The 11,367-nt window shown below is 54.9% G+C and overlaps 1 protein-coding gene across 3 annotated transcripts; it reads left to right on the plus strand.

Moving 5' to 3' along the window:
• Positions 1-381: 381 nt before the first annotated feature.
• On the plus strand, positions 382-10,436 carry Lzts3 (leucine zipper tumor suppressor family member 3). Of its 3 annotated transcripts, none has more exons than XM_071608796.1 (4): positions 382-505; positions 5,816-6,292; positions 6,610-7,464; positions 7,813-10,436. In XM_071608796.1, exons 2-4 carry the CDS (start codon positions 5,834-5,836, stop codon positions 8,509-8,511), a joined length of 2,013 nt encoding a protein of 670 aa, XP_071464897.1. In that variant the 5' UTR covers positions 382-505; positions 5,816-5,833; the 3' UTR covers positions 8,512-10,436. The 3 variants fall into 3 exon arrangements, with proteins under 3 accessions (XP_071464897.1, XP_071464896.1, XP_027776466.1); XM_071608795.1 differs by lacking the exon at positions 382-505 and adding an exon at positions 5,245-5,316; XM_027920665.3 differs by lacking the exon at positions 382-505 and adding an exon at positions 5,281-5,358.
• Positions 10,437-11,367: the final 931 nt, after the last annotated feature.

Below are 11,367 nucleotides of genomic sequence, written 5' to 3' on the forward strand. Positions count from 1 at the left end.
CAAAGCCGGAGAGGAATGGGAGTTTGGGGCTCGGAATTGGGATCCCTTTTTCGAAACCAGAGGGGCTCATCTCCCATAGCAAAATCTTAGATTCAAGGACGGCGCAGTCCCACAGGATTTGTTAGGAGAGACTAGGGCACTAAGTCCAAGGACTTGAGAGGACGGGTGACAAATGACAAGCCGAGGGACTCGGGCAGACTATTAAGCATCCTGCAGCTGGTGAGACGGAGGGGTCCCACGTGCGGGCGGAGACGCAGAGACTAACGGGTTAAATCACCGTGCCCCGCCCCAGCCCGGGGATTGGTGGTCCCGGGGGGCGTGGCCGGGGGGCGGGCCCGCGTTTGCCGCAGCCGCTGGTGGGCGGGGCCCGGGCGGAGAGCGGGAGGGGCGCGAAGCCGAGCCGGGCCCGCGCCGCGCGCCCCGCCGGGCGGGCTTCGGGCTGCGCCAGCTAGTCGGGCCCGTGGTGCCCGCGTCGGAGACCCTACACCGGACCCCGGGGCAGCGAGTAAGTGAGGCAGGCCCACCGCGTCGCCCCTCTCGCTCCAACCCGCCGCCGTGCCTGCTGCACGGCTCGGCGCGTCTGTCCCGACTGGGAGCTGGGGAGGGGTCGCATCCCGCTGCTAGGGTCCCGGGGGCGGGGGAGGGGAAATGTAGAGGAGGCCAATGATGTCATGGATGCTTCGCCCGGCCTGTGGGGGGGGATGGCGGCCCGAGGGGGTGCGGTCCGGATTATGTCACCTCTTCCCTCTGCGCCCCGCCCCCCAGGGCCACACGCGTCGGTGGGTAGCCCTAGGAGGTGCGGGCGGGATTTTCCCCACAGCAGAGACCCCCTGGGCACCCCTGCGGATGGCCTGTGGTGCTGTGCGCTGTGGGCTGCTGGTGAATGGCGACCCCCACCCCCAGTGGAGGCTCGTGTGTGCGCGCGTGTGTGAGCTCCGGGTATGTGTGGGGGTGAGCTGTCGGCCCCCTCAGTCCTGAAACATGGGCTTCAACAGAGCCAGGATAGTGTCCATGCCTCCAAGGGAAGATGGATCTCCCCTCACACATCCCAACCAAGAAGTTCTGGAGATCTCTGTACCCCCAGAGCCCTACAGTGCCCCTGGATCCCTTTCCTCCCTCAGTCCTTCCTGGAAGCCCTTCCTGGTTTCTCTGCCTGTGTTCATTACCTATTTGCATTGCTCATAACTAGCGTTCCCATAGGCATTCACCCTGCATTTTCTTGGTGCCAGGGCCCAGAAACCTTGAGGACTCTTTCATTTTTGTCCTGGGGTGTCCTGAGCTAAGTGCTCCAAGACCCCTGAGATATATCAGGGATGCTGTATTGACAGCATTTGGACTGATTCTACAAGGCTATAGGATGAGCACAGAGAGCTGAGGTTGTATGTGGAGTGGAGAGGAGCTCAGGTCAAGGAAGATAAAGGATGGGCATCAGGAGGGACCTTGGGGACACTGCTGCAAGCTCTGCTTGATTCTGGGGACCAAGAGGAGTATCAAGCAATTTGCCCTTAATACATTTGCTTCTTAAAATTCCTGCAAGGTAAATGTGAGAATCTGAGGTGAAACAACCTACATTTGGTTCCACTCCAATCAGTCGAGCTGTGATTTACACTTGGAGCTGATGGAGCCAGAACTCCATCTTCTGCACTTGACCCAGCTCATGGAAGGATTTGGGCAGAGTAAGAACATGAATGGCTTTGCCCTTTAGAAAGAGTCTCTTGGCTGCAGCTCAAGAAGGGGGTGCAGAAGAAGGGCCACTGAGAAGACTCAGCAAAGGTGCTGGCAGGAGATGCTGCTGAGATCTTTAGGGGGTGGACTGAGTTGGACTTGGGGGCCTCTGGGACTTCAAGTGTTCTAGCTTTGGGGGAATACAGGTGGTGAGGAGCGAGGTGGTTTCTATGGATTGGAGGGACTTTCATGTGTAACCCGTAGGTCCCTCTGTGACCACTTAAACTGTAATGTCACACGCATTGAGTATTAATAAGCCAGAGATAGAGGCAGAGTGTGGAAACAAGGCTGTCGTGGTTCGATGACATGGTTTGATGCCATGAAGCTTTCTTTTCAGATCGCACTGTTACCTGGGCCAGTGCAAGACCCTGACCCACAAAGGAAGCACAACCCTTCCTCTCAGCTTAATTCCTTCTTAGCAGTAAAAAATATCCCAACTCCTTGTCCTTCCAGCTCCCTGTCAGGTTTTTGAGGAAAGTACCAGCAGCAGTCTAATCTTGGGAGAGGCAAGGGGGGCAGGGAACACTTGCAAGAGGTTGACCATGACAGAGTAGAATTATGGCAAGAAGCTCTTTGGGCTCCAGAGAAAGCTTCTGTAGAATGACAATCAAGGATTCCCCAGGTACAGCACAAGGAAAGAAGGTTCAGGACAGTGTCATTTCTATCCAGAGCTCTGGGCATGTGAACCTAGTGGGAAATAACACACAGGCTAGAGAAAGAGTGGGGCAGATTGGCATATGACCAACTCAAATTTATGGTCAGATTATTTTTTCCTGGATCTCAAAGAAGGTGGTTTTGCATGTTTGTGCTGTATCTTACGGTTTAGAAAGTACCTTCCCAAGCATTAGCCCTGTCACTCACAATCAACATTATCATGTCTGAGATTTCTTCTTATTCATTCCTGGCTTCTGATGCAGCCCCCTTGCTAGCTACCCTGCCTAGATCTTTAATTTTACTAGTGGTGCCTTTCTTTGGCATATCAGCACACTCAAGTTTCTATCATATTTGATTTTAAAATTAAAAAAGAAAACAAACATTGAGATTTCAAACCTCCTTAAATGATGGTGTTCTCTGGCCTCTGTTAGCAGGGAATTCTGCCATTTCATCTCTCTGCACCCCTCCACCCCTGTGGTCTGCTTTTCCCTTGTACTACTTTTCTGAAACCATTCTTACACACACACACACCAGTGATATCTTCAACTGCCAAATCCAGGGCACACTCTGTAATCCCAATTTTTACCTGGCCCTTTTCTTTTTAACCCTGAGAGCTACCCCCACATCCCACATTTTGTTTTTCTTTCTTTTTTGAGATGGAGTCTCGCTATGTCACCAAAACTAAGACTGGTATTAAACTCCTGGGCTCAAGTGATCCTCTTGAGTAGCTGTGACTATAGGTGTACACCACTGCATCTAGCTTGCCCCCACATTCTTGAGTCCCCCCCTCCGTCTTGGTCTTCAGGGCCCAGCTTCTCCTAGATGCCTTCTATCTCCCACACTGTCACCCAGACTTATGGGGCTCTTCTGCCTTAGTTGGAGGCTGGGCCCACCCACACCGCCCTTGTATGCTGAAGATTCGAGTCTTTCACTCCACTCAGTGCATGAGAATTATTTCTCTGGTCTTCTCAAAAAGACCTATTTCAGGGCCAGGGTTGTGGCTCAGTGGTAAAGCACGCGCCTAGCTCAGGTGAAGCACTGGGTTCAATCCTCAGCACCACTTAAAAATAAAATAAATAATAAATGTATTGTGTTCACCTACAAATATATATATATATATATATATATATATATATATATATATATATATACACACACACACACACACACACACACACTTTTTAAAATTTATTTTTAAGACCTATTTCTCTCAAGCAATTTCCCCATTATGTTAAGGGTGTCCCACCCACCCTTATGCTTCAGCTCAGACTCTTCCCTTGTTTTTACCCCCCCTGGTGCCCCAACCCAGACATTTCCCTTGTCCCTACTACCTGAAACCCAGCTGTATGAGGCTTTGCCAGTTTCTCCTCTCCAAACCCTGCCTAGGCCTCCCCACTGGTTTCAAGCTTCAGGCCATTCAGCAACCATCCTCCCAATTCTAGCTGCTTCCTATACTTCACTGAGGGATGTTGAGAGAAGGGGGCCATGTTTAGGGTAGGAGGGGTTTCAAAGCCAAGGAGTAGCAGCCAGGATGGAGTGGAGGCAGATACTAGGGTGAGGCAACAGAGGCCTCACTCTCAGGGTTGTGGGTGTACCTGCACGTCCTGCACTTCACTTGTGCCCTATGTGCCTCTCTTGCCCAGCTTAGTGCCACTGCTGGTTATGGGGATAGACTTGCAGAAGGGATGAGGGTGGTGAAAATTTGCTGTTTTCCACACCTGTGGGGAAAGACTGAGAGAATGGAATGCTACATTCCATTTAATAGACCAGTTTGGCGGTGAACTTACCCACCATCTAAGGCTGATATGGCCTGAAGATCCTGAAGAGCAAGGGTTTTACCAGGCTTCCTTGTTTGGGGGCCTGAGGGGACAATACAACATTAACACTGGACATCATTAGAAGACAGTCTACAGAACACTCAAAGGGAGGTTGGATTCCTTCACTTAATAGAGAAGGAGGGCTTCCTGCCCAGTTTCTGGTGGAACCTGGGTGGGGGCAGGAGGTTTAAAGGCCTGAAAGGCACTAGAGTTTGAGCCATCTTGAGCCATCTAGCCAGCTGCTAGCACCCTAGTGCCCCTGTCCAGCTGGATTATGTAGATCTCGGTGACAGGTGTTCCCAGGTGCAGACTTGAGACAAAGGAACCAGGAAATCAGGCCTGCCTGAGCTCAGGTAATCCGAGGCCCTGCTCCCCCTCTTTCTGCAGGCCTGCCTTGGGGGAGGGGGCGCACATCCACAGAATTGACTTCATGGTGAACTGAACAGGATCAAAGTCCACAGGGAGCGGGGGAGGGGGCAATCCAGGAAATCTTCCTGGTGGCAGTGCATTCTTGGCAGGGTTCAGCAGGTGCAAGATCCTCTGGAGCACCGTGGAGTGCAAAGGCCGCCCCCCACCCCACCTGTGGGAGATGTAGGCCCCGAGGGAGGCTCGGCCAGCGCCAGAAGCCGGCAGCACTGCCTTCCAGTCCTGGCCTCTGTCAGCCTGGGGGCCTCTGTGTAGTACTGACGTCGGGGAGGGGGTCCCTCTCGGGCCAGGCCCTCTGCAGACGAATTGGGAAGACCTCCCTTGCCACCTGCTGCAGCTTCGGCCTGCATTCGGTCAGTCCAGTCTGCGTGCCCATGGCACCGCCCTCCCGCGACACCCGCGCATGCTGCAGGGGCAGCTCCGCCCACCCAACCTGGTGACCGGGTTCCTTCCCGTGCACGTAGCCTCGGGGCACCTGCCGAGCGGCAGCTCCGCGAGGTAGGTTCTTCATTCCTCCCATTTCGCAGAGGATGGCTCAGTCGGCCCGTCCAAAGTCGCGCAGCTGGTTCGGGCCGAGCCCCGACTGCGAGAGTCAGCCACATGGCCCCTGCAGACCGGGCCTCGGAGGGTCCCAGGCTTGAGGACCCATCGGCCCCCCACTCCCTTGGAAAGGCAAGGAGAGGAGCCTGCGCTGGTAGTGAGCTTCCACTTCCACCCTTGACTGCAACACCTTAGGGTAGGGGGCTGGGAAAGACCATTGCCTTCAATTTTTTAATAGAATTATTGTGTCTCTGGCCCTCCCCTAACTTCTGAGGTTCCCTAATGGATTCAGGTACTTCTCTCCCAACCCCATTTCCCTAGCCACTGAGGCTGAGATGTAGAGGCCCTGACCCAGGGTAAAGAACTAAATTCTGGGAGTTGCAGCAAAGAGAGGTTCATGAGTCTGGGAGGCTTATGGATGAGGTGGGTTTGAAGCACAGGTTGAGGAGTGGAGTGCCCTGGGGCAACAGGCAGCCCCCATTAACAAGCTATTACTCTTACTCATCCCTATTCCTTCACTTTGAATGTCTGGGAACTCTTCTACATTAGGAAAGGGGACACTGAGGGGCAGGGTGGTGCTGGGGTTGACTTGGCTGGGGTGGTGGGAATAGGGGTGGGGTCTGACCTCTCTACCTTCCCGTCTGTGCCCACAGTGCCCTCCTGGCTTAGTCATGGCGAAGCTCGAGACACTGCCCGTGCGTGCTGACCCAGGGCGGGATCCCCTCCTGGCCTTTGCCCCACGGCCCTCTGAGCTTGGACCCCCAGACCCCCGCCTGGCCATGGGCAGTGTGGGCAGTGGGGTGGCCCATGCCCAAGAGTTCGCCATGAAGAGCGTGGGCACCCGCACAGGGGGTGGGGGCAACCAGGGCAGTTTCCCAGGCCCCCGAGGCAGTGGCAGTGGGACCAGCAGGGAGAGGCCAGGCCGATACCCCTCAGAGGACAAGGCTCTCGCCAACTCCCTCTACCTCAACGGCGAGCTGCGGGGCAGTGACCACACAGATGTCTGCGGCAATGTGGTGGGTAGCAGCGGTGGCAGCAGCAGCAGCGGTGGCAGTGACAAGGCTCCACCACAGTATCGTGAGCCCAGCCACCCACCCAAGCTCCTGGCCACCTCTGGCAAGCTAGACCAGGTCAGTCTCTAGGGCCTGAGACCGTCACAACCTTTTTCTGGGGTGGGAAGTAGTTCAAAGAGATGGGCAAGGAGGGCTTTCTTGGAGGTTGGATCATAGGGGCCAGGAGGCAAGCTGGGCCAAAGAGCTATGGAGTGGGGCCCTGAGGCCAAGACCAGCTGGGGGATCCAGGACAGGGACCTGGCTTGGGGGAGATACCAAGTGGAAACCCACAGGGGTAGGATGTGGGGTTGAACAAGGCTCAGCTAAAGGGAAGAGGCTGAGCCAAGGTCAAGGACTCATTCTGATGCTCACTGCTTTTCCTTGCTTTTGCACAGTGCTCAGAACCACTAGTTCGGCCATCAGCCTTCAAGCCTGTTGTACCCAAGAATTTCCATTCCATGCAGAACTTGTGTCCCCCGCAGACCAATGGGACCCCTGAGGGACGACAGGGCCCTGGTGGCCTCAAGGGTGGACTAGAAAAGTCTCGGACCATGACCCCAGCAGGCGGAAGTGGGGGCGGCCTCTCAGACTCAGGCCGGAACTCACTCACAAGCTTGCCCACCTACAGCTCCAGCTACAGCCAGCACCTGGCGCCCCTCAGTGCTTCTACCAGTCACATCAACCGCATCGGCACTGCCAGCTATGGCAGTGGCAGCAGTGGTGGGGGTTCGGGCTACCAGGACCTGGGGACTTCTGACAGTGGGCGGGCCTCCAGCAAGAGTGGGTCATCATCATCCATGGGGCGGCCAAGCCACCTGGGATCTGGGGAGGGTGGAGGTGGAGGCCTGCCATTTGCAGCCTGCTCACCACCCTCGCCCAGTGCACTGATCCAGGAGCTGGAGGAGCGGCTATGGGAGAAGGAGCAGGAGGTGGCAGCTCTGCGGCGCAGTCTGGAGCAGAGCGAGGCAGCTGTGGCCCAGGTGCTGGAGGAACGGCAGAAGGCATGGGAGCGAGAGCTAGCGGAGCTGCGGCAGGGCTGTAGCGGGAAGCTGCAGCAGGTGGCCCGCCGTGCCCAGCGAGCCCAGCAGGGACTACAGCTGCAGGTGCTGCGGCTGCAGCAGGACAAGAAGCAACTTCAGGAAGAGGCGGCCCGGCTGATGCGGCAGCGGGAAGAGCTAGAGGACAAGGTGGCCGCCTGCCAGAAGGAGCAGGCCGACTTCCTGCCCCGGATGGAGGAAACTAAGTGGGAGGTGCGGGCTGGGGGCTTTCCCCTCTGTCTCCCCTTCCTCTGACCCTCTGGAGAACCCCAGAGCAGTAGCCTACCACTATCTAAAGGGTGAGAGAAAGGAATAGAGGGACCAGATTGACTTTGGAGTGTCTGTTGGGACATGAAACTGTCCCTGGGCTGATGTCAGATGAACCCTGTATGTCCTGAGTCCAGCAGGGAGGCTGGTGTGTTATCCTTGCTTGGTCTGATGGAGGGCTGAGCCTGAGTCCTGGGGAAGCTTGGTGGCCCTGGTGTTGGATATGGGGATTGGGTTGGGGTGAGCAGAACTCTGCCTTTATCCTGGCTTCTTCTCCCACCTGCCCTTGCCCAGGTGTGCCAGAAGGCCGGGGAGATTTCCCTTCTGAAGCAGCAGCTGAAGGACTCGCAGGCTGATGTATCCCAGAAGCTGAGTGAGATTGTGGGTCTGCGCTCACAGCTGCGGGAGGGCCGGGCCTCACTGCGGGAGAAGGAGGAGCAGCTGCTCAGCCTGAGGGACTCCTTTGGCAGCAAACAGGCCAGCCTGGAGTTGGGTGAAGGTGAGCTGCCTGCCACCTGCCTCAAGCCTGCACTGACCCCCGTGGACCCCGCCGAACCACAGGAGGCACTGGCCACCTGCGAAAGTGATGAGGCCAAGATGCGCCGTCAGGCTGGGGTGGCAGCTGCTGCCTCCTTAGTTTCCATGGACGGGGAGGTGGATGCTGGAGGGGAGAATGGGACACGGGCCCTAAGGCGGGAGGTGGGGCGGCTGCAGGCTGAGTTGGCAGCAGAGCGGAGAGCCCGGGAGCGCCAGGGTGCCAGCTTTGCAGAGGAGCGCCGCGTTTGGCTGGAGGAGAAAGAGAAGGTCATTGAGTATCAGAAGCAGCTGCAGTTGAGTTATGTGGAGATGTACCAGCGCAACCAGCAGCTGGAGCGGAGGCTTCGGGAGCGTGGGGCAGCAGGGGGTGCAAGCACTCCTACCCCGCAACATGGTGAGGAGAAGAAGGCCTGGACCCCTTCCCGCCTTGAACGCATTGAGTCCACAGAAATCTGATCCTCCACCTGGGCACGTGGCCTTCTGACAAGTGCCCTGTCTCAAGGCCAGAGTCCCCAGCCTCCCCTCCCTTCCATTTCCCTTCCCAATGTGCCCCATGTCCCCAGACCAAAGAGGTTCTTAGAGCAGCTGTGACAAGGCTCCTCCCTGCCCCCTCACGCCCTCCCAGTTCCAGTACTGCCCCTGTGGGTAGTCACTCGGACCCTCCTCTCAAGGAGAGAATGGGGAAAGGGCAGAGTGCATAGGGATGAGAGCCCAGGCAGCAGGGAGCATGCCCCCTTTCTGGGCAGCCCCTTGTTGGAGATGGAGGCAGCAGGCCTGCAGTGCCATAAGATGCCCCAGACCCTCAGGGAGTCTGGGCTGCTGTTGTTGGCCACTTGTGTCTAGTGATGCTTTCTGTGCTCACTTCCTAGGCCGTGGAGCCTGAAGGGGCCTGCACGGGTCTGCCAAGGCCGACAGACCCTGGGCTCCTGGCCTCTCTCCTTCCTGTGGTGTTATCCCTCCCTGGGCAGATTGGCAGGACAAGTAGGAGCAGATGGCCTGCCTGTGTGGTTGAGAGGGCTACCTGCCCAGCCCCTCCCCCGTAAGGTCTCTTGGGTTCAGGCCTCAGAACCTGGCCTGGCCCTGAGTGTGTATTCCTCTGTGTGTGTTGGGCTGGAAGCTTAGTGTCCAAGGGAGATCTTCCCTCACGTTCTTGCGAAGGGTCATCTGGAGGTTTCTACCTTCACCCTTCTGGCCAGGATCCTGCAGGGCAAGAGCCCCAGATGCTTGGCTTACCCCACACCCATGGCCACTGTCGGCTCTAACTACAGCTATTAAGTGCTACCTGCCTCTCAGGCACTCCCCTTGCCCAGCTTCTGAGGTCAGATGAGTGTCTGTGATGTCTTCCTGTGTCTTCCCTCACTCACTTCCCCCAGTTTCCTGCTTTCATGCTCAGAACATCATCTTCCCAGGCTGCCTCTTCCCCAGAGTCTCACTTTTCTTCTAGTAGAAAATTCTGCTTGATCTTTGGTGCACTGCCCACTTCCCAGCTCCACTGGCCCAAGTCTGAGCCTGAGGCCCTTGTTTTGGGGTGCCAGGAGGGTTGGATGCAATTGCACTTGAAGAACAAGGCTGACCTAAGAGGAACACAAACCTCTTGGTTCCTTGTCAAGCTCTGAGTTGGCTCAGCATTTGCCCAGGGAGGCCTGGCATGGCCATCAGTAGGAGTTGGGACAGCCAATGTCATTTCCTTCTCTGGTGGCTCTCTCAGAATCTAACTCCCCAAGATAGGAAGGGAACTTGTAATTTCCCTTCTAAGAAAGCAAATTTCTAATTCACCAGCAATAAAAATCAGAGGAGGCTTGGCCCTCAGCCCTTGTATTTCTCTCTTTCATTCTTCTACCCCCAAGAGTTTGGGGGCAGGGTGGAGAGAGCTGGCAACTACTGTGAGCAAGTCCCCCAGTCCCTGACCAGCCTCCTCCCATGACTGGTGACTGTTTAATGAGCTGTGCATCCCCCACAAAAACAGGAGTGCCCTTCTATGTGGCCTCTAACCCTCTGCACAGCCTCTTCTGGATGGTCCTCACCAGCTCTCTAAGCTACATGTGAGGCCACCCTGGCAACCACTGCCCATCCCACTCACCTCTCACTGTACCTGCCCCAGAACCTGGGCCTGGGCCACAGGGGCTGGGAAAAGAGAAGGCATTAGTAGGGGGAAAATAAATAAATAAATAAATAAGTATGTGTGTATATATATATATATATATATATATATACACACACACACACACATACACACGTATGTATCTCAGACTCAGCTTTGGGATGTCCAACCACAAAATAAATTATATATAAATATATATAAATATATATCTCTACCATATGTGATGGAAAGACTTTTGTTTTCCTTTCCCAAAGAAATAAAATGGAGAAAGCCTCTTGAATGGCATTCTTGTGGCCTACTTGTGTCTGCAGGTGTGGGAGGTGAGGCCTGGAGGGTGGGGAAATGGGGAGGACAGAGCTGGAGTAAACATTTCCCAGAGGAGGAGGCACAAGACTAGAGTTGCTCACTGGAGCATGCCAGGATGTTGGCCCAAAGCCCAGACTTCTCCACATTGCCCAAGAGGAGTCATAGTTCCATGATTTTGTCCAGTGGGGCTTTCTCTTCAGCTAAGACTGTCATTTATAAAGGGTTTCAAAGTAGCCTTCAGATTCTGGACACCAGGCTGCTGGTCAGAAGGTAGGTAATGCAGGTTGCAAGCTGTAGCCTTCAGTCACTTGATCCACCTTACGGTGATTGGTGATGGTTGAGGGCATAGAAATGAAAGCTAAAAGGCTAGGAGTATAGCTCAGTGATAGAGCACTCGCCTAGCATGCATGAAGCCCTGGTGTTTGATTCCCCGAAACACATGGTGCACACACACATAAGTTGAAGGCTGAGAACAGATTTGCAGTTAGTGGCAAAAGGTACCCAAGCATGTGGCATAGCAGTAAGCTATCCTTTTATAATTCCTTCTGTTCTCAGAGAACCCACAATTAATACATCTTGCTGAGCCAGACGTGGTGGCACATACCTGTAATCCCAGCAACTCAGGAGGCTGATGCAGGAATCAGAAATCTGAGGCCAGCTTCAGCAACTTAACAAGATCCCATCTCAAACAAAACAAAACAACAAAAAACTTTTAAAAGGGCTGGGAATGTAGATTCGTGGTAAAGCAGTCCTGGTTTAATCCCCATATTATTGAAAAAAAAAAAAAAGAAAAGGAGTGCATTTTGTTATATGTAATACAACCTGACTTACAGGACTTCAATAAGTGGTTTTTTTATTTCTCATCAGACAAGAAGTATGGATGTGGGTATCACAGGTGGAAGTGG

Source organism: Marmota flaviventris, chromosome 2, assembly GCF_047511675.1.
Source record: "Marmota flaviventris isolate mMarFla1 chromosome 2, mMarFla1.hap1, whole genome shotgun sequence".
NCBI classification, from domain to species: domain Eukaryota; kingdom Metazoa; phylum Chordata; class Mammalia; order Rodentia; family Sciuridae; genus Marmota; species Marmota flaviventris.